This window comes from Onychomys torridus, chromosome 4, assembly GCF_903995425.1.
Source record: "Onychomys torridus chromosome 4, mOncTor1.1, whole genome shotgun sequence".
In the NCBI taxonomy this organism is placed as follows: domain Eukaryota; kingdom Metazoa; phylum Chordata; class Mammalia; order Rodentia; family Cricetidae; genus Onychomys; species Onychomys torridus.
The window spans coordinates 126,593,570-126,620,259 of record NC_050446.1 but is presented as its reverse complement, the minus strand read 5'-3'; the positions used below and the strand labels follow the sequence as shown (position 1 = coordinate 126,620,259).

The following is a 26,690-nucleotide window of genomic DNA, read 5'->3' as shown; positions in this document are numbered from 1 at the left end:
TACATCTTTAAGCTTGGCATGCCAGAAACAGAGACAGGTGGATCTCTGAGTTCCAGGACAGCCAAGACTACATAGTGAGATCCTGTCTCAAAAAAACAAAACAAAACAAAAAAAGAAACAGAAACCTGGGCCCAGAAAGATGGCTTACCACTGGCTACTCTTTCAGGGGAATCAGATTCAATTCCCAACACCTCTTTGGCAGTCACATCCCAAATGCATGAACTTTGCTCTACATACTGAAGTATGGTGACTGCCTGCCAGCTTATCAAACTGTTTTGTGGTGCTGGAGATAAAACCCAAGCTCTTCTGCCTGCTACCACTGACTACACTCTTGGCTCCCTTTTTACTTTTGATTTGAGACGGGTCTCCCTCAGTTGAGGCTGACCTTGGACTCACTCTGTAGCTCAGACAGGCCTTGAACTTGTGGCTCAGCTTCTAGAGTAGCCGGGAAGATGGACCTGGACCAACAGACCTGGCGAACTGCTTACCTTGTAAACAAACAGAAAAACACCTACATATAAATTTGGGAATAAAGTAGATTGAATCAAAACAGAAAGACAAAGGGGTAGGAGCAAAAGGCTGGGACTTGGACTAGAAGATTCCAAAGCAGGACAACCACAATGCACAGCTAAGCAAATGTCTCATGTGTATGGCATTAAGGTGGACATGGGAGCTAAGCACAAGAAAAATGCTAGCAGCTTCTGTGGGAAGCTGGTGTCCACAATCAGTTCCCTTCATTGTGCTGTCAGGATTGTACTGACACTCATAAAAGGTTCTCCAATGACCAGTTTCCAGATAATGAAAACACTCTGCAGTTACATAGTTCTAGTGTGTGTATCCTACCATTTTAAGTAGAAATAAGACTCAAGTGATCTTTTTTAACTGTATGAGTGTTTTGCCTGCATGTATGTCTGTGCACCAAGACCCCATCTGGTGCTGGAATAGTCGAGGAGACATCTGACCTCGTGGAACTGGAGTTACAGACAGTTGGGAGTCAAACTAGAGAACCCCCCCCCCAATGTGGGGTAGGGAGGGCAGCCAGCGCTAAGCCACATCTCTAACCTCTCAAATACCTTCATTTAAAATGGGCTGAATGCAAGTGTGCCATCTGTAAATAATCCAGTCAGACTAGGGTGCAGTAAAACTGCATCTTAATTCCACGTATAAAATTGATGGTCCAGAGAATATTTTGATTGGAATAGATGGGAAACATAAACACTGTCTGTCACATTCCATGGCATATGTTGAAGGTACTGTACAAGTGCCCAAAACACAAAGCAGCTCTCAGAAACAATTTTATCCTGTTTTCTCAAAAAGCTCTTTGCAAAAGAGAGTCCATTTGTTCTGAAACTGTGGACCCAGGCTCTTCCTCACATTACTGGAAAGGTTCGAATAAATGGATCCTCAAGGTTATCACAACCATCCACGAATATCACATGCTGTCCCCTCAGTACTGTGGAAATGCCCCATCAATTTTGGTGGCCCAGGCCATGAGTCCCCCTACAATATCCTGAACGGTTACAGAGTCTAGCTCTGGCACTGCCTTTAAGGACTGCAGGACCCTCACGGCTTTTTGGGAGTCGTTCCCCAGTTTGCAAATCACATACACGGAGACAGGTTCTCCTTCCTGCGAATCCTGCTTCCCGTCCCGGAGGGCATCCCCTAAAAGCTTCAGGCTGTTGGCATCCCTGCGTTCCAACTGATCCAAAGGGATGTGGAGGGCGTGCGGCAGACGACAGATGTCCACCTCCACTTGAGGCCGGACGTCCAGCAAGATGTGGGGCGCTCCGGAATCCAGAAGCCGCTTGTAATCAGTCACAGAAATCCGCTCCTCGGGGCTCAGGAGCTTCAAGGCACGGCACTTGTCCGTGGCCGAGGAGCCACAGAAGGCCTCGTAGTCCTGCAGGCGGGTCACGGTGGGCTGCTGACCGCACACGACACAGTCCGGCCGGCGGCCACGCAGGCGGATCCTGCGGAAATGGCCCCCGAGGCCGTCGAAGAGCAGCATGCTGCCGCTGTAGGACGTCCCGAGCCCCGCGGCGATCTTGAGCACCTCCAGCGCCTGCACGCAGCCCAGCACGCCGGGCACCACTCCGAGCACGCCGCCGTCGGCGCAGTTGGTCACCGTCTCCGCCGGGGGAGGCCGCGGGAACACGCAGCGGTAGCAGGGCCCGCCGTCGCAGTGGTAGACCGTCATCTGGCCCTCGAAGCGCAGCGCACTGGCAGACACCAGCGGCCGGCCTGCCAGCACGCACGCGTCGTTCACCAGGTAGCGCGTGGGCACGTTGTCGGAGCAGTCGGCCACCACGTCGTAGCCGCGGACCAGGTCGAGCGCCCAAGCCTCGCTGAGCGCGCGCGCGTACGGCACATACTCCACCGCCGAGTTGAGGCGGCGCAGCGCGGCGGCCGCCGACCAAGCCTTAGCATGGCCCGCCAGCACCTCGTCGTGCAACACCTGACGGGCTAGATTGCTCGTCTCCACCACGTCGTGGTCCACCAGGCCCAGACGGCCCACGCCGGCCGCCGCCAGGTACTGAGCCAGCGGGCAGCCCAGCCCGCCGCAGCCCACCACCAGCACCGAAGCGGCCGCCAGGCGCAGCTGACCGCGCACGCCCAGCTCGGGCAGCAGCAGCTGACGGCTGTAGCGTAGGATCTCATCCCGCGACAGGGCGGCCTTGGGGATCAGCGGCGACAACGGGACCGGACGCTCGGGCTCCGACTCCGACGCCAGGGCTGCAGTCAACCTCCGCTTCAGCGAAGCCAGCTCTTCCTCACGCCGGGCAATTTCACCCTGTAAGGCCGCTACGTCCTCCTGGGCAGCCATGACAGCCTCTTCCGGAAATATCCGGGAAGTGACTTCCGTTTCCGGTTACCCGTCTCTTGGCGACTGGACGACTAAGACGCTTCCTCGAGTTTGAGGAAATGAAACGAAGGGGTGTTTCCTGATGAAAGCTTCAGAGTCAACTTGAAACAGTCATAGAATCTGAGTATTTCCAGGGAACCACACGGAGGCCAAGACTCCCTCAGTTTCCGGAATTTGGTACGACCCACGCGGGTGACGTAATTCCGCTTCCGGTGCCTCGCGCAGACCCGTCATGGCCTCCACAGGGGCGAGTCGCAGCGGTGCTGCGTCTCAGCGACCGCCGCAGGGCCGCTCCTCGCGACAGGACAAGTATTCGGTCCTTTTGCCCACCTACAACGAGCGCGAGAACCTGCCGCTCATCGTGTGGCTGCTGGTGAAGAGCTTCTCCGAGAGGTAGAAGAAGCTTCTCGCGCGGGCGCCGCGGAGCCAGCCGCGGGCTGCGGGTCGGCGGTTGGCCGCGCGAGGAGACCCATCTGGCCTCCGCTCCAGCCCGAGCCTGCTCGAGGCTTTTCCCAGCGAGGAAAGCCATGGCGGTCAGCCCCGCGTCTGTCTCCCTTGCTCTCATTCCTGCTCAGGTCTCTGGCGAGACCTATTTATCTAATGACAGCTCGCTCTGGCCTCCGCCCCCTCCCCCGCCTTTCTCTCGAAAGGGCTCACTCCACTTTTACTTCGGGGCGAGGCTGAAAGCCTAACCTTATCCCCCTCCAGGCGGTCACGATCTGCCGCCAGAGCCGGGAGCCCCGAGCCGATGCTCTCACCACCACCGCAGGGCTGAGTGCTTACGTAAGCTTGATGCTTGCACTGTCAGGGAACTGCTGATGAGCAAAGGAGAGAGCACCTTCGCCGAGCATGTTTGGCACCGTGATTAGAAACTGGGTCTTGTTAGTTTGTCTGTTGTGTTCATAAACACGGGGCCTTGCTCACTGCTAGGCAGAGTTCTACTGAGCCCCCTTCCTAGCCCTTAGAGGAACGGGAATTCTGACATTGGACGTGTTAGGCAAGTTTTTAAAAAGGTCTAAGTAAACTAAATAAAATGCATCCTGAGAGCAGTATGGAGTCAGTTGTTTTACGGCCAGACAAATGTCATCAAGTTAGGTAGAATGCCATGTAGAGCGCTGTTTATTTAGACCAGTTTTGTCAGAGAACACAGATTGTTTCCAGAGCTTTTTGTTTGTTCATTAGTTTTTGTTTTGCTTTTCAAATGAAAACGAGGACGCTGTGCCCATGTTTCTAGCAGTCAGAAAAAGTACTTGATGCCAAGCTTGGTGGTGTGATGCAAGGGATGCAGAGGCAGATGGATTGTAGCAAGTTCAATTTCGCCAGAGCTACATTAACAGCCACTGTCTCAAAACAAAAAACAAAAACAAAACAAACGAAACAAAAATTTGATACATAGTTTCTCTTTATAGAACGCACAACCTCACCATACTGATCCGTTGAAAGCCATAGACTGCCTTGTTTGTTTGAGCCCTGATTGGCCAGGAACTCAGATCTGCCTGCTTCTGCCCCCCCAAAATGCTGGGACTAAAGGTGTGAGCCACCACTCAGGGCCAGGATTGCCCGGCTTGTTGTTCTTGTATGTCTATTTGGAGTTGCTGTTGTTTGGTTGGGTTTTTTGTTGTTGTTGTTGTTTGGTGGGGTTTTTTTTTGTTTTGTTTTTATTTTTTTATTTTTTTATTTTATTTTAGTTTTGGTTTTTAGAGACAGAGTTTCTCTTTGTAGCCATGGCTGTCCTGGAACTCACTCTGTGGACCAGGCTGGCCTCAAACTTGGAGATCCACCTGCTTCTGCCTCCCAAGTGCTGGGATTGAAAGGCCAGCTACCGCCACTGGCCAGGCTTATGATTGCTGTTTTGATTATGCCTGAATAGAAATTAGTTTGTATATATTACATGTGCCATGCATATCTTTTTCGTTAGGTTTTCTCTTTTAATTTGGTTCTGCCAGCTTTTCCCAAATTAGAGAACTTAACCATAACACTTTCATGTACTCTGGTTTTGTATACTGATTTTATGGTATTTTTTGTTCTGTTTAATTTATGAGTCCAACACCCGGTACCACCCCACTCCGCTTCCTGCTCCCTTCCATTACATTGTAATCAAGGCTGTGCTGGATTCCCCAGCCCCGGCCTCTAAAGTTCTGGGATATCCTTTTTTGTGGTTTGGGGGCCAATTGTGCTGGGGGATGGAACTCTGCCAGTGAGCTGCATCCTGCAGTGAATGTTCTGGAATCAAAATGAGGTTTACTAGGAATAGCTGCATCTCAGATGTAGTTGTTTAGACAACCTGACCCTCTGGTGAGATATGGCTTATTTGAAACCAGAAAGGGAGGAATTTTGCTTAAGAATGACTTCTCTTTGTGACATACATTTTTCAAAAGCAACAGCTTTTGTGTTTTTGACAAATTAAATACCTATCCTAGAGTTAAAAGAACAGTGAGAAGCTGGTCAGTGTCCTACCCTTTGGTGTATGTTGTGGGGGCAGAGTGTGTACACACACAGGCTAGTTGAGGACATCTGCTGTCTTCCTCTTTATCGCTCCACTTCGAATTTTTTGAAACAGGGTCTTTCTCAGCGGGAAGCTTCTGTTATTTCAAACTCCAACCCCCCAGTGCTGGAGTTACAAGAATGCCTAGTCATCCCCATTCTTTTGGCTGCTGGGGATCCAAATTCATGCTTGCATGCCAAGTGCTGTTACCTGCTAAGTCTCCATTGTACCTATTCTTGACATGTAGGCTGGGTTTTGTTTCCTTCCTACCAAGTTTGCCAAGGCTAACTTTCACAACCTTTAACAGTCTGTATTCTGGTTGATTTCCTAGGCACCTAATTAGGCTCAAGAGGAAGACGCCATTTCTTTTCCATTCCCTTTATGTCTTATACAAGGGGGTGGGGCATGATGATTATGTGCAGCAGGTGGGATTTATCCACCAGACAACTAGTGTTGGATGGTTTTTAGGGGAGAAACTATTGTGTGAATATAATAGAAAGTGATTTTAAGAGTGAAATAGCTGGTCAGTGGGGGCTTGTACCCAGCACTCTGGAAGCAGAGGCAGGCAGATCTTTTGAGTTTGAGGCCAGCCTGGTCTAGGACAGCGAGGGCTACACAGAGAAACCCTGTCTTCAAAAACCTAAACAAATAAATAAATAAAAATAAAAAGTGAAATTAAGTCAGATAAATTCCAGATTATTTAAATTATTATTTAAATTTGCTAGTGTCGTTTCAAGTATTATTTTGCTTTGGATTTTGAAATAGGATCTCTGGTATTGCAGGCTGTCCGTGAAAGTCACTATAGCTGGGAATGGCCTTAAATATCCTCCTGGCTTTTAACTTAAGTTTCTTAAAAATTTGAGAGATTATCACCTAACATTAATATAAATTTAAATTTTATTTTAGTGCAATCAACTATGAAATTATAATCATAGATGATGGAACCCCAGATGGGACAAGAGAAGTTGCTGAACAACTGGAAAAGATCTATGGGCCAGACAGAATTGTAAGTCACAGACCCCTTCCTTTCTCTGGGGGGAAGGGTGGTAAGGAACAAAGTCTGGAAAGACGAAAGGCAGCTGACCATTTGGGGATCAAAATTATGTATCTGTTATGTGGGCCAGTGGTAATTTTACAACAAAAGAGTGGACCTCTGATTTATGATGGATTCTGCAGATACATTTTCTTAAAATATTAAAATGTGACACTGTTGGTGGGTATGTTATAGCGCTAATCAGGAAGGAGTTCTTGGTTTCTGTCTTGTTCTCTCCCTTCTCTGGGCCTGCATGTACTTTGTACACGGTGCTGCCTGAGCTCTGAGCTTGTAGGGAGGAAAGACTGTTAGCGGAGATACAGGAATGACTTCAGGGCTTGAGGCAGTCGCATTTCTTCCCAAAGAATAGGGGGAGTTGGGGAGATACTTCCTGAATCCCCAAATCTCCAACTTGACGTTCTCACTGCCATGAAGCCTGTCCCCTGCAGGAGTGACTTGGGCAGGTACAGAGGCGGTTTTATAGTGGCTTCATGAATTTGAAGCAGAGTCAGAGCTTAGTAGGAGATATTAATATAATCATTAGAAGATGTTCTTAGTATAGAAGAGCGTGAGTGTGAGAGGGTTGTCTGGGCTAGAGAGAGCTCTTGCTGTTCTGTCAGAACCTGCGTTCAGATCTTAGTACTCACATCAGGCAATTCATAGTTGTCTGTAAACCCATCACACTAACACACATGTACACTTGTAAAGAAAGGTACAGCATAGCTGTGGCTTCACCAATAGTTGCTGTGAGTTGTATTTTTTTTTTTTTATTACTAGTTAGGTTTTAAATCTTTCGAGATATTTGTGAATCTTGCTTTGGATAGCTTGGACCAAAAGTGCACAGTTGAGTATAGACTTAACTGTAGAACATGTTCTGATGTCAGCTTGCATTTCTCATTTGTGTCTGCAGCTCACTGCAGTCCAGGGGTTCTTGGTTTGCACACATTGCTGGATGATTTACTGTGGGGACCTGTCATTGTAGATGTTTAGTGTCATCTCTGGCCTGTACCCACAAGGTGCCAGTAGCAGCTTCCCTCCCTTCTTGGCAAGTTGAAATGAAGTTGTTTCATGTTCCCTTGGGGGCAGCACTGTCCCTTTTCCAGATAGAGAACCATTGTCAGAGACACAGAAGTCTTTGGAGACTCTCTGGACACTTAAACTTGCCTTTCAAGAAATATTAGTTCATCACCATAAGAAGACTAGATCTTTTTCCCTGTGATACTGGAGAACCTTGGGCCTTGCACATGCTAGACAGATGCTCTACCACTGAGCTATATCATCATCTCTCTTTCTATTCTTCGAGACAGTGTCTTACCACTAAGTTATCCAGGATGGCCTCAATACATACCTTCCTGAATGTGGTGGTATACTCTTTTAATCCCAGCACTCGGAGTCAGAGCCAGGTGGATCTTTGTGAGTTCAAGGCTAGCCTGGTCTACAGAGCGAGTTCCAGGACAGCCAGGACTCTGTTACACAGAGAAACCCTGTCTTGAAAAACAAAAAGCAGCTGGATATGTTATTAGAACAGTAGAAAACAAGGTCAGTCATTCAAGGCATAGTTAAGCTGGCAGAGGAGAAGGGGTGGCCATAGTGTTTAAAGTTTGGGTAGATGAATAATGACACCCAAAACTTTGGAAAGCTGTAGAATGATTTGTTAAAGGCTCAGTTTTTCTAAAAATGAATCATCGAGTGCTTGTAAAAAGGGTAGATGTGGCTGAGTGATGTGGTACATGTCTTTAATCCCAGCACTTAGTAAGTAGAGGCCAGCCTCATCTATGGAGTGGGTTCCAGGCCAGCCAGAGATACACAGTGAGACCCTGTCTCCAAAAATAGAACAACAGCCGGACAGTGGTGGCGCACGCCTTTAATCCCAGCACTCAGGAGGCAGAGGCAAGAGGATCTCTGTGAGATCTGGTCTGCAGAGTGAGTTCCAGGAAAAGTGCAAAGCTACACAGGGAAACCCTGCCTCGGAAAAAAAAAAAAAAAAAGTATGATAGATGTTTCCTGTAAGAGTAGAACCAGAAGTAGGGGACATGTAAAAACTTTACCTGTAGGATTAGAATTAAAGTTCTTTTTCCTGTTGCAAAGGCCCTGGGTTTGATTCCCAGCACCCACAGAGTAGCTCACAACCAACCATTCCTAACTCTTGTTCTAGTGACTCACACACCTCCTTCTGGCCTCCATGGGCACCAGGCATGCACATGGTACATAAACATGCACACAGGCAAAAATTCATAACACATAAAATAAAATTTAAAAATCTAAAAAACGCCACGCGTAGTAGCCCATGCACTCGGAAGACAGAGGCAGGCAGAGGATCTCTGTGAGTCTGAAGCCAACCTGGTCTACAGAGCAAGTTCCAGAACTGTTATACAGAGAAACCCTATCTTAAAAAACAAACAGAAATCTTCAAAAAAAAAAAAAAAGCTGCATTGAGCTGGCTGGTGTGATGGCTGCTGTCTTTGCTTTGATGTTAGAAGTAGGCATCCTAAAGTCTGGGATAACTCAACCAGCTGAGCATGAGCTCCTGATGCTTGGCGCTGCCTCTCAAACACTGGTACTGCTGGTGATACACCACAGTATATAGTGCTGAGGAGGGAGCCAGCTTTTCATGCATGTTAGGCTGCATCTCCAGCCCCTAAATACCTTTTTGGCTTTGGACAAAAATGTTGAACATACTCTGCTTCAAGGTCTAATAAATTCAACTAATCTTTTTCAATGAGATTGCATTTATAGTAACAAACTTAAGAAAGATCCCTGGAAGTATAGTCTTGAGTATGTATTTATGGGAATAAAATGAAATTTAAAATATTTTTGTCTTTTTGTGTTGACATGTTGTTTCTTTTTCTTGCAGCTCCTAAGACCACGGGAGAAAAAGCTGGGCCTCGGTAAGTTGGGGCTCCAGCCCTTTCCTATTACCTGATCTAGTCATATTTGCCTCTGTGTTTTCCCCGTTTGGAAAAGGGCCCAAGTACAGTCAGCTGTGATGGCCTTTAGTGATCTTTAGTGATCTTTGTGACATCCTGATGGTTTCACTTAGGTTGCCTGTATCAGTCAGGACCCACTCAACAAAACATAAACCACTACTTCTGTCTAAATAGGATATTTAATAAGGGATTCCAGTTAACAAGAAGAACAATTATTCAGAAGCCTGATACAAAGCTGAGCTTCTAGGAGAGGAGCCACTGACTGCTGAGGAGCTGAAGTGGGGTGGGGAGGCTGTAAGGTGGAATATAGTAGGGCCCAGAAACCTGCTCTGTGTAGAGGAAGCAGAATGTAGGGCAGGGGTGAAGGTTGCTGAAGGTGGAGCTGTGGAAGCTAGTCAGTTGATGCTGCTAGATGCCATGCAGACGGGGTTACTTAGACATCTCTGGCTTCCCCTGGCAGTCTTCACTTGTGCTTCCCACAACTGTCTGGAACACAAGTGACAAGAACCTGGGAAATGGGGTTCCATATAATGTAGCCTATATAAAGGAAGAGCCAGGGTCTGAGAGTGCACATCTTGGACCAGTATATACTTTGCAAAGTCTTTAAATAGTAAGTCTAGCCGGGCAGTGGTGGCGCACGCCTTTAATCCCAGCACTCGGGAGGCAGAGCCAGGTGGATCTTTGTGAGTTCGAGGCCAGCCTGGGCTAGCTACCAAGTGAGTTCCAGGAAAGGCGCAAAGCTACAGAGAAGAAACCCTGTCTCAAAAAACAAAACAAAAACAAAAACAAAAAAATGGCAAGTCTAAAAGGTGATTATTTCTAAGGATGAAAAAGTTTCCACCTTTAACAGCATTCTAGAGCAGTGGTTTTCAGTCTGCCTAATGCTTTGACCATTTAATACATAATACAGTTCCTCGTGTCGTGGTGATCCACAACCATAAAATTATTTCATTGATATTTCATAACTAATTTTCTACTGTTAAGAATCATGATGTAAAATCTGTTATGCAGCATATCTGATATTCGACCCCTATTGAAAGGGTCATTTGACCCCCCAAAGGGGTTGCGACCCATGCATGAGAGAACCGATGTTCTAGAGTATTTCAGATGAGCCCAGTGGTTCTGAGGAGAGACTTGAAATGCCTTCTTTTCATAGTTCTTAACAGATGGAAGCTGCTAAGATGGGGAGATGGCTCAAGAGCTCAGTACTTGCACATGTACCAGGACCAGAGTTCAGAGCTCCAGAAATGCTGGGTGTATATGGTGGCTCACCTGCAATTCAGCCCCAGGAGGAGAAGTGAGACTAGCCAGATCAGTGCGCTCTGAGTTTGCTTGAGAGAGCCTGCCTTAATAAATGAGGTGAAAGAAGGATTGAGCATGACTCCCACCATCAACTTTGGACCTGCACATGCTCACACAAGCATACCTCATTCCCAGAAAGAGAGAAAACGTTCATGCACACGTGCATGCAAACACACACGGAAGAGGGAAAAAGAAAAGAAGAATGAACTTGCTGGCAGCATCAGCTGCTTGAACTTCTAAGTCCACAGGGCTCTTTGAGATGGAAATGATCTGGAAAATGCCACTTTTCAAAAAAAGCCACAAAGAGTTTTTTGAACAGTCAGTGAAAACATTAGAGTCAGTCAAATTTGTTAGGAAACTCAGCTCTCTAAATGAGATGTTTGTGATGTTTTATCTTTAAAACTTGTTTCTGCTTTCATTGATCCATGGCAGTTGTCCACACTGTGACACTAGCTTCTGTGTACAGTGTGCAAGTATCAGGTCAAGGGACTTGGCATTTCTGTCACCTCAAACACATCATTCCTCAGTAGTTGGAACATTGAAAAGCCTCTCTAGCCAGATCTAGTGGTGCATACCTTTAATCACAGCACTCAGCAAGTAGATGCAGGTGGATCTTTATGAGTTTGAGGCCAGCCTGGTCTACATAACAAATTCCAGGCTAGCCAGAGCTACATAGTGAGACCCTGTCTCAAAAATATTAATAAATAAATAAATTTAAAAATTTAAAAAGTCTCTCATTTTGCAGTGCTCAACTGGTGTCAGCCATTGCAACCTGACTGCTATGGATTGTGATGGTACTCGGGATAGAGAATGCAGGCATTCCCAGTCTAACTACTCAACCAAGTTCTCAATGGGAGACTTTGTGCACAAAGATGGCAAAATAAGATAGCTGGGCCCCTGGCCACATACTCGAGTAGGGCCTATTGTAACTGGCAAATTGCAGTTGACCTTGAATAGACAGCTCCTTTGGAACCTGAGTGCAGAAAAAGCAGAAGGGAAACTGGCTGGGAAATGAAACTGGGACCAGAAGGTAATGCCTGGGGCAACGTGAATGTGGAGACAGAGTAGGCAGCTAAAAGATGGTTGGGATATACGGCCAGTATGCCTTGTAATCACAGTGGGGAGTCATTAGCAGAGGCAGGAACTCAGCCTTCTTTGGGCGTGGGTGGCACACCTGGTGCCATTTCCTGCACAGTAGCTTGTTGGGGGGCAGGAACTTGGGGGGGGGGTCATTGGAATATATTTGAGGTTTCTGAAATAGATAATATGGCAGTGGCTAGGAAGCTGATATGTACATATGAAGCTCTGAGAAACCTGGCCTCTTTCTCAAGAAGATGCCAAATCACTAACAAGGTTTGGTGGCTTTTGGGTTTTTTTTGTTTGTTTGTTTTGTTTTTGTTTTTGTTTTTGTTTTTTTGAGGTGGGGGTGTTGACCAGGGAGCGTAGCATATAGTGATGTTTATATAATCTGAAACTATGGAAGCTTGGCGTGATGGCTCTTAGTGTTAGCATTCTGGCCCACTCAGCATCCTGACAGCATCATCCTATGTAAAGTCCCTTTTTAAGAGAAACTCCCCTTCTCATTCCCTCCCTTCTCTTCCTCTTCCCCCTTTAGTAATAAAACTTTTCACGTAAGTGCCACCTACATGTCTTTCCTGCAGCTCCCACCTGTCAGGACTGCCACCTGCCATGTCTGTATGGTGTGTCTTTCTCACCTGCCCTGGGACTCCTCAGTTCCAACTCACCAACGTCTCTCAACACTTAGCAGTTTGAGGCTGAAGCAAAAGGGTCTCCTAGGTTCAAGGTCACCCTGAGCTACAGTGTGAAACCCCGACTTAAACCACCACCCCAAAAAAGGAAAAGACTTTTATATTAGACAATTAGACTTTTTTTTTTTTTTTTGCTAATTTTAAATACAAGGATGGTTAGTTTTGTGTTGTTTTGGTTTTGTTTTTTTTTAAGTTGGCATCAGAATAAAGGATGAGTGGCCACCTACCTTCTTGTTTTTATAATGCATGTGAACTGTGCCACTAAACGTAGAGAGTTACCAGTTGGTTAGGGTCACTTTTAGAAGACGAATGTTTGTTTTGGGATGCAAAGTGATTCCTTTTCCTATTTAAATGCAGACCTAAGCATTTCGGGTGGGCTTTTTTTGTTGTTGATTTTGTTTTTCAAATTTTTTATATATATGAGTGTTTTTCCGACATGTACATGAAGTATCTGCAGAGGCCAGAACAGGGCAGAAGATACCCTGAAGCTGGAATTACAGTGGTTATGAACTGTCATATAGGTGCTGGGAATTGAACCTGGGTCCTCTGGAAGAGCAGCCAGTGCTCTTAACCGCTGAGCCATCTTTCCAGCTCCTTCTGGCTATTTTGGTTAATGAGTCTAACAACTTTGGTTTTTAGGAACTGCCTATATTCATGGAATAAAACATGCCACAGGAAACTATGTCATCATTATGGATGCTGACCTCTCCCACCATGTAAGTGGCCTCCTCACTCTCTGTTCTGTTCAGTGTTGAGATGGTCTTACTGTATCATCTAGACTGGTCTGGAGAGTACAGGGATCCCCCTGCTTTATTCTTAGAATGCTAAGATTACAGGTATGCACCAAAATACCCAGTTTGCCTTTCTTGATTAGATGTTAATGATAGACTTGTCATATGTTTCTGACTTACTGTTTATTCTTTCCAAATTTCAGCCTAAATTTATTCCTGAATTTATCAGGTAGGTACTATTTCTAGTTGTTTTGGTTTGGTTTGGGGTTTTTTGTTTCATTTTGTTTTGTTTTGTTTTGTTTGTTTTTGGTAGTGGTGGTGGGAGTTGCCTTTTTTTTTTTTTTTACATTTATATTTTATGTATGAGTGCTCTACATGTATACCTGAATAGCGGAAGACGGCATCAAATCCTATTATAGATGGTTGTGAACCACCATCTAGTTGCTGAAGATTGAACTCAGGACCTCTGGAAGACTAGCCATTGCTCTTGACCCCTTAGCTATCTCTCCAGCCTTGTTTTTTTTTTTTTATTTCTGATACTAGAAATTTAAAATTTAAAAAAAAGTTTGTTCATTTAAAATATTCATGCTACTTTAACATTTCTGTCAAAATTTAACTAACATAGAGACTAGAGACTCATAAATATAGGTCTATGACTAAATGACTTACTTTAGGAGCCCTTTGATGGTTCCTATTCTCTTTTCTTTCAGAACAAGGAAAAGATGAAATCCTTGTTGTCTAGAATTAGGCCTGACTTGTTATAGTCAACGACCAGACAATAGGATTTGGTCCGGGATTTCCAGGATTCTAGGCATCATGACGCCACAGTGTGAACACTCACTACCTTGTCAGTCAGCAGTCAGTGCTTAAAAAAGAGAATTAAAGGAAACCATTTCCAGAAGGCCAATAAAGCATGAGAGAGTTCCATCCTGTTGTGACCAGTTCAGTCTGTCAGATGTGAAGGTTTTTAGAGAAGCAGTAAGATGGTAGACTGGACATGTTCGATGCTGCTGGAGGTGAGTCCTAGACAGGGTCTCTCTGGGAAGTCATTTGGGGAAATGCATCAAGATGCATGAACTTTGTTTTAGCCATTTGAGTGTATTCCATCTGAAGGTCTAAGCATGCTGATTCTCTTCAAGAAGTTCTAGTCTGACATTACTGGTTGTGAGTCTGTTGAGTCCTTCCTAGTCAGGTGTCTATTGCCGTGACAAACATCATGGCCAAGAGCAATGTGGGGAGGGAAGGGTTTTGTTTCAGGATATTTAATCACACTATGTGAAGATGCACCACCGTGATTAGTTTTAATAAAAAGTTGAACAGCCAATAGACAGACAGGAGAGGTTAGGAACTTCCAGGCAGAGAGAGGACTCAGGGATGAATCTAGGCACAGGAGTTTCACCAGCAAGATATCGAGGGAGTCAAATGTACAGAATGGAGGAGAGTAAAGAGCCACATGGCAGAATGCAGATTAATAGAAACAGGTTAATTTAAGTTATAAGAGCTAGTTAGGAACAAGCCTAAACTAAAGGCCAAGCTTTCATAATAAGTCTCCATGTCATTACTGAGGAGCTGGCAGTCCCAAAAGAAAGTGACAACAGGATTTATTTCATCTGGCACTTCCAGGTCACATTCATCACTGAGAAAAGTCAGGGCAGAAACTGAAACAGAAGACACAGAGGAGCACTGTTTAACTGGCCTGCTTAGTCTGAGTTCTTATAGATTCCAAAACTACTGCTAGGGATGGCACCAGCCATAGAGGCTTGGCCCTTCCCTAGAAATCGTCAATCAAGAAATGCCCCAGGGGCTTGTCCACAAACCAGTCTGAAGAAGGCTTTTTGTTGTTGTTGTTGTTGTTTGTTTGTTTTTTCAAGATAGGGTTTCTCTCTGTAGCTTTGCACCTTTCCTGGAACTCACTCTGTAGACCAGGCTGGCCTCAAACTCACAGAGATCCGCCTGCCTCTGCCTCCTGAGTGCTGGGATTAAAGGCGCGAGCCATCACCGCCAGGCTAGAAGGCATTTTCTTAATTGGGGTTCCTTTTTCTCTGAAGACTAACTTGTGTCAAGTTGACAAAAACCAACCAGCACAGTTGCAAATATCTGAGTTGAATAGTCTGGACCATTTTTGCAAGTGTTAAAAATTAATGGGCTTGCTAGGCATAGTGGCACAAGCCTTTAATCCTAGCACTAGGGAGGCAGAAGCAAACTGATCTTTGTGTGTTCAATGCCCACCTAGTCAACATAGTGTTCTAGGACAGCCAGGGATACATGGACCCAGTCTACAAAAGGGGAAGGAGAAGAAAGTACTGGGCATAGTGGCAGCATCTATAATCTCAGCATTGCTGAATCAGAGGCAGGAAGAGTGCTGTAAATTCAAGGCCAGCCTGGACTAAAGCGAAACGATGTTTTTATTATTGTTGATGTTGTTATTGTTGTTTGTCCTAGTCTGAGAATTGGGAAGGTTTCTTTTGACTTATACAGATATATACTTGGATTCTAATTCAGTAATTGCAACAAAACTCTTAGTGGGAAGATGGATGTCTTCTTTTGTTTAAGAAACAATAGTCTGGGGCTCGAAAGATGGCTCATAAGCTGAGAGCACTGGCTGCTCTTGCAGAGATCTTGAGTTCCATTCCCAGCAACCACATGGTGGCTCACAACCATCTGTAATGAGATCTAGTGCCCTCTTCTGGCCTGCAGGCATACATGCAGGCAGAACATTGTATACATAATAAATAACTCATTTTTTAAAAAAAAAGGAAGAAACAGCAGTCTGGAGGTTCCTGGCCTTTCCTAGAAGGGGCCTGGACAATGGAGGAGGGCTTGGGACCAGCATGTGGTACAGTTAGCAGATAGAATCCCTGGGCTCATGCTCCAGTATAAGAAAAGTAAGTAGGCCGGGCGGTGGTGGTACACACCTGTAATCCCAGCACTCAGGAGGCAGAGGCAGGTGGATCTCTGTGAGTTCGAGGCCAGCCTGGTCTACAAAGTGAGTTCCAGGACAGCCTCCAAAGCTACAGAGAAACCCTGTCTCAAAAAACCAAAAAAAAAGAAAAGAAAGTAAAGGGACTGGAGAGATGGCTTAGTGGTCACAAGCACTAGCTGCCCTTTCCTGAAGACCCAGGTTCCAATCCCAGCACCCATGTGGCAGCTCACTGCCAGCCTATAATTCCTGTTCTAAGAGATCCAACACCTTCTGGCCTTTGAGGGTACTGCAAACACATGCTGACATGCAGGCAGGCAGAACACCCATACACATAAAACTTTTTAAAATTTTAATAACTGGCCAGGCAGTGGTGGCACACGCCTTTAGTCCTAGCACTCAGAAGGCAGAGGTAGGCAGATCTCTGTGAGTTCAAGGCCAGCCTGGTCTACAGAGCAAGTTCCAGGACAGACAAGGACTGTTTCACAGAGAAACCCTGTCTCAAAAGAACTAAAATAATTATTATTATTATTATTATTATTATTATTATTATTATTATTATAGATCAGTTCAGGTTTGAAAGACTCATTTTGGACAGTCAGGTCATCTATTGGGCTTCGTGCTTTGCCTCTGCTTCCCTTAAAACTTGATTGTGTGATTTATAAAGGTGCTTATTGAAAGCCTAAGAGTTTTTTCTAATTGAGTTTCTCCCCCCACCCACAGGAAACAAAAGGAGGGTAATTTTGATATTGTCTCTGGAACTCGCTACAAAGGAAGTGGGGGTGTTTATGGCTGGGATTTGAAAAGAAAGATAATCAGGTACGTGTGTATGTGATAATGTTATGTGATTTCTCTACAGGGGAACTATTGGAAATAGATGGAATACTAGGATTAGATTACCACAGTGAAGGCCTTTGGGTTTGTAGGATCGGGTTATAACTGTCAATCAGTCTTCCCAAATAGCATCTTACCTACAGTTTTTCTTTTCCAAAATTTTTACTTTGGCTGTCTAGGGAAAAATGAGCACAGTTATTAGAACCCTTGATAGCATTGGTCTATATCAGTAGAGTTACTGTTTTGATTGCAGTTTTATATAGTGCAGTTTTGGAAAAACCATTTTAAGTAAATACAGCACTAGATGATAGCAGCTTTTAAGTCAGACAGACCTTGATTAGAATTATGTTTCTCAATATTTTCTTACCTTGTATATTTACCCTTTTAAAGCTTTACTTTGCTCATCTTAAAGCCAGCATTCTAGTTCTCTGATACTGTCTGACAAAGTTGGGTAGGATTCCCTGAGCTGCCTGGCAGCCCCTCCACTGCTTTCACCTGGCCTTGTTCCTGCAGCTAACTCCCTTCAGCACAGGGCTGGCTAACAGGTCACACACCAGGCAGTAAGTGCTGGTGCTTGGCTGGGACATCTCAGTTCTGATGGCTGCGTGAGTGTGCATGTAGGGTGTGTGTGTGTGTGTGTGTGAGAGAGAGAGAGAGAGAGACAGACAGACAGGGAGATATGCACCTCAAGTGTTGTTTAGGTGCTAGTCTTCAGGCATCCTCCTCCACCCTGTACTTTGGGATAGGGTTTCTGCCTGGCTGTCGGTGAGCATTCTGAGGATCCTACTAGTGTCTTCATGTATTTGAGGCTGGCGCTTTGCTACCTGAGCCATCTCTGCATCCCCTACATGTGCTGCTGGGGCTCCTATAAGACCAATATTTTCCATAAACAGATCATGGGGAGTCATCTGGCTCTTGGTGTGAAGACCATAAGGAACAGAGATACACAGTATACCCACTCAGTGTCAGGTGATAGGAAGGAGAGAGAGTTGTACCTACAATAATTTCTGTCACCGACTGCCTCATCTAATTGCAGATTAAAGTCACCTCAGTTATGGGATCTTGGGGTAGTCATTTAAAACATGAAAGAGACTCAATCTTCTGTGAAGTAAAGAGATTGGATAAGTAGTGGTTTTCAATCCTGCTAATGCTGGAATCTTAAGATGAGAGAAGTACACACAGCGACTCCTGGTCCTCTCACACCCATTGCAGACTTCATGACTGACCGTCTCCAGAGGGTAAAAGCAGACTCAGCTGAGGCTGACAGTGAGTTACTAATCTTCCAAGGCATTTTGAACTTGGGCTTTCATTCACTGTTAATCAACATTAGGGAGTTCTAATCATGAGTACATTTTGACCTTTCAGTCATGGCATTTGGTACATTTGGTGATAGCAGTTACTGTCTGCACTGAATAGGCTTTGTGTCTCTTAGTGTGGTCCATAATGAATTCAAACCCAGACCGGGAGACTTTGAACACATTTTAGTCGAAACATTCTAATTCAAGGTCAGCTTGGACCATACAAGGATTCCACACCATCCAATTAAAAATACACCATCGCCAGGTGGTGGTGGCACATGCCTTTAATCCCAGCACTCAGGAGGCAGAGGCGGGTGGCTCTCTGTGAGTTCGAGGCCAGCCTGGTCTACAGAGCGAGATCCAGGACAGGCTCCAAAACTACATGGAGAAACCCTGTCTCGAAAAACAAACAAACAGAAAAATCCACCATCACTGGGCAGTGTGACACATGCCTGTTGTCCCCCATATTCAAGAGGCTGAAGCAAGAGGATGACTTAAACACAGGCTTTTGGGACCAACTTGGGCAGCATAACAAGATTCCATCTTATATAAATATAAGATAACAAAGTAAAAATCATTTTGGCTCTAGAGGTGATCACCTAATATGCAGAAGCCCTGGAAGTCCCAGCACATCCCCATCAACTAGATGTAGCAACCCATTTATATAATTCAGCACAGTGGAAATAGGGGCAGGGCTAGCATGGGATGATTAAGACCTTGTCTCAAACAAAACAAAAAAGCCCAAACCAAAAATGATCTTACACAGACAGATACTTCTGTCTTCCTTAGTATTCTACTGCTATGTAGAGACATCATGACCATAGCAAATTATAAAGGAAAGCATTTAACTGGGGGCTTGCTGACAGTTTCAGAGGGGCTAATCCATGATCATGTCAGGAAGCATAACAACAGGCAAGCAGGCATAGTGCTGTGTACTAGCTAAGAGCTTCCATCCTGATCAGCAAGTTGGAGGCAGAATAAGACTGAGCTTAGCATGAGTTTGTTTGTTGGTTGTTTGGTTTGGTTTTTTGTTGTTTTTCTGGTTTTTCTAGACAGGGTTTCCCTGTGTAGCTTTTGGAGGCTGTCCTGGAACTCACAAGACCAGCCTGGCCTCGAACTCACAGAGATCCGCCTGCCTCTGCCTCCTGAGTGCTGGGATTAAAGGCATGCGCCACCACCGCCCTGCTTGGCATGAGCTTTTGAAACCTCAAAGCCCACCCCTAGTGACACCCTTCTCCAACAAGGCCACACTTCCTAATCCTTCCTGAACAGTTCCATCAACCTAGTGTTCAAATAGATGTTTATGGGGTCATTCTCATGTAAAGAACCACCAAGATAGAACATAGGCTCTCTAGGGCTTTATGTTTTAGGGGGGGGGGGGGGGGCACTATATCTTGGAATAGTATCACAAATTTTAGACATAACTGAAGATTGGAAAAATGTTTGTTGGTAGCCTTCATCCCAGCTGCAGTCACTAACATTACGGTTTGATCTTTTTGGGGGTAGAGTGGAGATCAAGACAGGGTTTCTCTGTGTAGTCCTGGCTGGCCTGGAACTCTATCTGTAGACCAGGCTGGCCTCAAATTCAGAGGTCTGCCTGCCTCTGCCTCGAGGTGCTGGGATTGAAGGCCTGCCGTCACCAATGCCTGGTGAATTTTTTTTTCTTTTTTAATGATCTCCTATAAGGAAGCCTTGGTTTAGGGCTTTGGGGCTCTAGAGAGTGACTCTCTACCTTTAGGCCATCCCAGAAAACCTTTCTGAACCTGTGTTGCTAAAATGGCTGCCATGCAAAAGTCATTTCCTTCAGGCCTTTGATACCCTTTGAAATGCTAATACAACAGTCTCCAGTAGCTTGCAAGTGATAATTGTGTGGGCTCTGTTAATCTAGAGCCATTGTTATGGACTGAGTGTTTGTGTTTCACAAATTCCTATGTTAAATAAGAACCCCTCCCCCACCCAGAGTTTTGGAGTCTTTGGGAGGTGATTAGTTTGGAAGATAATGGGATGAACCCTTTGATGGGATTAGCATCTTTTAAGAGATCAGAGCGTCACACCCCACCCTGTTCCCACGTCTAGCACCTTGCTTTTTAACTTCTCATTCTCTAAAACCCGGAGAATACATCTCCAGTTTCAGACAGTGTACGGTTATAAAAATAGGATGTGTGGTATCCAGACACCCCTTGAAGTACCCCAAAACCCCCACCCCACTTTGTTTTTCTTCAGACAGTTTGCTTCCCTGGCTGGCCAGGGGTTTTGTGATCCCCCCTGCTGTAGTCTCCTGAATGCTTATACCACCATGCTAGGTGTAAAGTCAGCCTCCATTTGCTGCGATCTGAAAAAGAACTTAGCCAACCTTATCTTTTCCTGTATGGCAACCTCACTATCAAATCCTTGACCTTTTTCTGCAAAAGCATGTATAAGTTTAAATGACTGGTTTTTCTCCTTAGCTAAAGTTTGTTTGGGGGAGGTTGTTGAGTGTATGTGCATGCATAGGTGTGTGTGTGTGTGTGTGTGTGTGTGTGTGTGTCAGAGTTTCATGTAGCCCAGGCAAACCTTGCCACACTTAGTCCATGCAGTGCTGGGGACTGAACCCAGGCCTTTGTAGACATGCTGGTAAGCACTCTCCCAACTCAGTCATGCCCCCAGCCCTTCTTTCTCAACAAATTTAGGCAGGGTGTTACTTTCAGGTCTCCTCTATTTCACTTGCAAAGGGTAAAAATTCCCTATTCTTTTCTGAAAAGTGTCAGGTCTCATTTCATTGTCTTATTATTCTAGAGAATTAAGTGTGTGTGTGTGTGTGTGTGTGTGTGTGTGTGTGTGTGTGTGTGTGTGTGTGTAGAGAGAGAGAGATTGGTATCACATTTGTGACATTGTGCTCTTGGGTATCTTTGGGTTTCTTTTGTTTCTAAAATATATTAATAAGGAAAATCTGATTAATTTGGCAGCCGTGGGGCCAATTTTATAACTCAGATTTTGCTGAGACCAGGAGCATCGGACTTAACAGGTAGCTTCAGGTACAGTGTTTCTTCTTCTAATTTTTTTTTTTTTTTTTTTTTTTTTTTTTAAGACAGGGTTTCTTTGTGTAGCTTTGTGCCTTTCCTGGAACTCCCTTTTAGTCCAGGCTGGCCTCGAACTCACAGAGATCCACCTGGCTCTGCCTCCTGAGTGCTGGGTAAAGGGGTGCGCCGCCGCCGCCGCCACAACCACCCTGCTGTACAGTGTTTCTTCTTTATCTAGAACTTTTCCCTTGATTCCTTGTTTTAAGAGGCTATTAAGCAGCCAGGCGGTGGTCAGTCATGCCTTTAATCCCACCACTTGGGAGGCAGAGGCAGGAAGATCTCTGTGAGTGTCTGGCCAGCCAGGGTTAGAGACCCTGCCATTGAAAACCAAAAAAAAAAAAAAACAACCTGTTAGGAGAGCTGCTTTCCCAAGCATGTTAATGTTAATCCCAGCATGCAGGAGGTGGAGGCAGATGGATCTCTGGTTTGAGGCCAGCCTGGCCTACATAGTAAATTGCAGGCCAGGGTACATAGAGAGACTCTGTCTCAACATCCTCCATCCCCCAAAAAAGCTGCTTCTCTTCCACACTGACTGTTAGCAAACTGGACCTCGAAAGAACCTTGTTAAAGGCAGTGTGTTAGACTTTTGCTTTCCAAGCTGAATTTGGTGTACTTGTTTACCTCATTGCTGGGCTTGGCTGCCCATTGGAAACATGGCTGTTGCTGGTGTGCTCTAAAGAACAGCACATGCATATTCCAGCCATAGCATCCTCTGCAAAAAAGCCTGGGGCCCTTACTATTTCTGTTTTTCAGTTACCTTGTTCTCTCTATAAGTGAGTCTCTCCTGTCTGTTTTACCCACACTTAAAATCTAAAAGATATAGGAGCCTGAGGTAAGACTCCCTGGATCTTCAGAGAATATATATAGCTGTGCCAAATTGCCACTTTTAGCATGCGTGTGCACATGCACATGAGAGAGAGAGAGAGAGAGAGAGAGATAAAATCCAAAAAGAAAATTGTAGCCTCCCTACCTATTGGTTTTTTGGTTTTTTCGGTTTTGTTTTTGTTTTGTTTTGTTTTGTTTTGAGCTGAGGATCAAACCCAGGGCCTTGGGCTTGCTAGGCAAGCACTCTACCACTGAGCTAAATCCCCACCCCTCCTACCTATTGTTTTAATTAAAACCCCTTCTAAAAACTGATGCCTCCTGCCGCTTGAATTTGCAAACAAAAGGATTGGATTCCCCACATGTCTTCTCCATCTTAGGAACTGAGTGAGCCATTTGCTTAAATGGCGAGGTGTGCTTGACCTAAGGGATTTGCCTACCACAAATGCCTGTGACCTCAATTGTTCACAGAAGTCTGCAGGATGGCCTTCATCCTGTGATGCCTAATTCTGGTCTAACCTAGCTCACCCATAGTTTTAACAGCTGTTCCTGGGGTGACCTGATTGTCCTCAGGACTTTAGCCCATGTTGGCAAGCAGATGCCTGTTAACTGCTGGGCTGCTTGTCACCTTGATACGTATCATCACTTCCATCTGTCGATTCTGCCATTCTAGCATGTCCGGTTCGAAGGCTGATGTTTCAAAGCCAGAAGTACAAGTGCTTGTGTGTCAGTGGCTAGCTTACCATACTTTGATCATTCCTAATAGTATAAGTCTCAAGAAGACACTAAGAACCCATTTTCAACAGTAAAATAAAAGCCAAGCTCTTATAAGGTACATCTTGCCCAAGACACATGATCACAAGCTCTGAGAACTTGTGTATCTCCCAGTAACTACTGAGAGCTTTACATTATAGACACCAGTGAGTTCTGAAAATTCAGGATCTGTGTGACAGGCACGTGTCCAGATGTTTATAAATACTGTTTTCTTACAGATTATACCGAAAAGAAGTTCTACAGAAATTAATAGAAAAATGTGTCTCCAAAGGCTACGTCTTTCAAATGGAGATGATTGTTCGAGCTAGACAACTGAATTACACCATTGGTGAGGTGAGTGAGTTGCTAAGTTCAGTGTCCTACTCTCCAAAAACGGAGGTTTACAAAAGTATAGCTCTCCTAACTGCTGAGTTAGCAGCGTCTTAGACTTCCGGTTATTTGGAATGTCCATACACTACAAGGTGAACATTCAGATGAGTGTGTTTGACCTACTGCGATTTATACCAAGGCATGATTCCTTGTACATAATAAAGTTTCTGGCACCCAGAGCTCTTTCTTCTGAACAGTCAGCTTTGCAGTATGAGCTTCTTGGCTGCTTTTCTTCTTAGTAATGTTCAGGGTTACAAAGCACCAGCTGGAGGCGGGGTTTCAGGCTGGATGGTGAGTTATTAGAGATAACCCCATATCTAATACCAAACCCTTACTCATAGCAAGAAATCACCCCCTCCCAGAATGACTCCTTCCTTGTGAACATTAGAAAATTTGTAATTTAACTCCACCATGATCATTAATGCAGCAAACTGAAGGGAGAAAAAAGTGAAAGGTATTTTACTTTATAAAGTGTGGGGTTTTTTTTTTCCTAGAAATACAACCTGAAATTTAAATGAACTAACATAATATTCTGGGTCAGTACTTTTCAGACAGCTGTGGATTTGAGTCAGATGACTTATTTTTAGATAATAAATACGCTAAAGGACAGTTACTTGAAGAACGATGACTGTCGATGTACATGTCAGCCTGTTGGAGCAGATTGAAGGTTTGCTCTTGTATTAATAATGCTGTATGTATATTAATGCATATGTATTTTTTAACCAGGTTCCAATATCATTTGTGGATCGAGTTTATGGTGAATCCAAGTTGGGAGGAAATGAAATAGTCTCTTTCCTGAAAGGATTATTGACTCTCTTTGCTACTACATAAAAGAAATTATTCATTTAGACTTACCGTGTTCATTTCAATTAAAAGTATGAGAAGCCCAGGTGACTGATTTTTATCAATGTTCTCTTAACACATGAGCCAAAGGTAAGGTGCATTTCATACGGATCATTTCTCTGAAGAAACTCCATTTTATATTCAAATTAAAATTACAAAGTTATTGGCTTAATGAGCAATGTTCTCAACTTTCATGTACATTGTGCTGTATTAAGACCTATAAATAAATGTATACAGGTTTTTTGTAAAATGTTGCTGCTTTCATTAGATATGTTGGTGCGGAGTTTCCTATGAGAAAGAATATGAAATACTCCATAAAACTAGGTTGTTAGTTCTTTATACCTAGATGTTAGAAAGGGAAGGTTAATTATTTTACAAAACACAGTTCATGTATGAACTGAAAAAGAAATTAAATTTCTGACCTTAAAGTGTATCTCAGATTTCTGAACCTAGATAAAGTGGTGCTCTGCATGCAGACCGAGAGTGCCAGCCTGGCAAGAATGCCAGGAAGCAAACTGCAAAGTATACATTGTGAGGTGGGAAAGAGCTTGGCAGTGGTTGGCACATAGCTCCTGGTTTGTTCTGTTCTTTCCTTTTGAGCACTAGCCTCTGTTGGAAAGAAAAGTATTTTATCTTGTTTAATCTCAAAATACTTGTTTTTACATTATTTCAGTACCTCAACAAACTTGCCAACATGACAAAAATGTATACTATTTTTCTTTCCATCCAGAAAAATGTCCTACTTGTTAAAATGAAGGATAAGTTGCTCCATGCAGCTGGGACAAACATTCCATTTACCATCCTTCTATCTGTAGCATAGCTTTTGAGTCATGGAGCATGTTTTAGGTTTTGAGTCAATACATGAGATCTAGTTGCCTATCCTTTGCAAGAAAAAAGAGGAGACATCTGCTTCTAGGTCACTTGATAATCAATTTAGCAAACAGAGTCTGAGTATCAAAGAGAACAAGCTGACTTCCAACTTCCTCTGTAGTAGGCTGGTCTTGAATTACTGGTCCTCTTGCCCTGACTTGTCAAGTGCTGAGATTAGGTGTGACCATCACTTAGACATATAACCTATATATATATGTTTTCCAACCTTACTTTGGATGCTAAAGAAATTGAAAATCTTAAATTTTTGTTTCTATCTTTCTGGCTAATTGTAACAGGTATGGACATTGATTAAAATCTTCATTTATGTTGAGTATTAAAATCTTTCCAAGTGTCCCTAGCTGGACCCATAGCACGTATTCCAATAAGGGCCACTACTGTGTTCCCGTTTGCCAAAACCTGTTGAGGTTCCATGGGGAAGTGACTTCTTCATCCTTAATAACTAGAAAATTTATTAGTGCCCAATTAAAATTCTTTTAAACCAAAATCATAGGATTATAATATTCTGAAACTGTTTTTTGAGTACTGAGGAATCTTACCTATTTTCTTGAAACGCATTAAGTTGTCAATGCCAAGTACATGGAGCAGAAGTAGCCAGCAGCTCACAAGTCACCGTAGAGACAGCATTGCTACCTCACACCTCATTGGAGCAGAGAACTTTGGTCCTCTTCATTTTCTCAGTACTTAGCTTCACAGTCATTCTTTCCCTGCTGGAGTTGCACTGGGCATGTTTGAGCAGTGAAAACCACCATTCAGAAGTCATTTAGAGGAGAATGTTGCCTAATTTTTATGCTGAATTTATGTACTAATTCTGGTGACATAAACATGCACGCTTTTTTTTTTAATCCCTCAATCTGAATCCAGCATCTTTTGTGCTTCAAAGTGAAGGCAGTGATGAAATCCAGATTTTCTTCATACTGGTGTTATTACTGTATGAAATCTGGGTGTCTAAGAAAAACTAAAGATGAATTTACTTTGCCTGTTTCATATTCCCTTTGCCTATCTTCTACATTGTGTAGGTACCATGTCTCTAGTCCTTTGATGAAAGGCCTTGCCCCACCCCTTTTAAACAACTTCTAGCTCTTGTTTTCCATTGAGGCATTGATTATGCTCTTAAATATATATATTGTAATACCTCCAGAAAACAATAGTGTTGGATAAAGTTTTGTTCAACTTCCTAACCAAACTCTTAAACACTGAGCTGTATATATGTGTCAGTCTTTCAAACTTGTAGGTTAAACAAGTATAGAAACCACCTATAGAAAAAAAGTGGGTGTGGCCAATCTTTCACAGCTTCACTTGCTACTTTTCAAAGCATTTAGTCATCCATATACTCTAGGGGAACTACTTCATTTAAAGTGGACCCAAGAGTGTTGATGTTGACATGGTGTGTTGGTTGGGGTTGATCCAAAGTGACAAAGCCCACAGTCCACAAATAGTCATGTGTCCAAATTGTGGGAGCACCGACTACAGAGGGTTAGCGCCAGACCATCCTTAGGCATCGCCAGTCCAATGGCCTCAACTCTACAAACCCCACTTTTTTTTTTTTTAAGTCAAGGAGAAGTGGCCATCTGATGACTTGGAAGACTGTCTTGAGTAAAGCTGAGCTCTTGTCCATCTGTTATCCCACACACCAATCCACTGGAAGAGCTGACATGGCCCCAGAGCTATGTCATCTCAAGAGAATGTGTGAAGCACGAGGGCATCACACCTCATTTAAGGCTGGAAGTATCAGGCTCAGCCCTTCGCCTTGCCTCTCAGCCTGTGAGAGCA

At 44.3% G+C, this 26,690-nt stretch overlaps 2 protein-coding genes across 2 annotated transcripts; one reads left to right on the top strand and one right to left on the bottom strand.

The window, feature by feature from the left end:
* Window positions 1–1,139: 1,139 nt before the first annotated feature.
* Mocs3 (molybdenum cofactor synthesis 3) lies at window positions 1,140–3,446 on the bottom strand. Its single transcript, XM_036184004.1, has one exon. It carries the CDS (start codon window positions 2,822–2,824, stop codon window positions 1,448–1,450), a length of 1,377 nt encoding a protein of 458 aa, XP_036039897.1. The 5' UTR covers window positions 2,825–3,446; the 3' UTR covers window positions 1,140–1,447.
* Window positions 2,305–25,891, top strand: Dpm1 (dolichyl-phosphate mannosyltransferase subunit 1, catalytic). The gene is made up of 9 exons (XM_036184005.1): window positions 2,305–3,256; window positions 6,255–6,354; window positions 9,236–9,269; window positions 13,019–13,095; window positions 13,314–13,339; window positions 16,754–16,849; window positions 21,108–21,176; window positions 23,036–23,150; window positions 23,913–25,891. The coding sequence occupies exons 1-9, from the start codon at window positions 3,096–3,098 to the stop codon at window positions 24,015–24,017; spliced, it is 783 nt and encodes a 260-aa protein (XP_036039898.1). The 5' UTR covers window positions 2,305–3,095; the 3' UTR covers window positions 24,018–25,891.
* The last annotated feature ends 799 nt before the right edge of the window (window positions 25,892–26,690 follow it).

Bases quoted from the DNA above. Each gene is read 5' to 3' on its own strand.
- Mocs3 (XM_036184004.1), bottom strand. From the start codon at position 2,824: ATGGCTGCCCAGGAGGACGTAGCGGCCTTACAGGGTGAAATTGCCCGG.
- Dpm1 (XM_036184005.1), top strand. From the start codon at position 3,096: ATGGCCTCCACAGGGGCGAGTCGCAGCGGTGCTGCGTCTCAGCGACCG. The intron at 9,270-13,018 runs GTAAGTTGGGGC...TTTGGTTTTTAG, and splicing joins GGAGAAAAAGCTGGGCCTCG to GAACTGCCTATATTCATGGA. The intron at 13,096-13,313 runs GTAAGTGGCCTC...TCCAAATTTCAG, and splicing joins ATGCTGACCTCTCCCACCAT to CCTAAATTTATTCCTGAATT.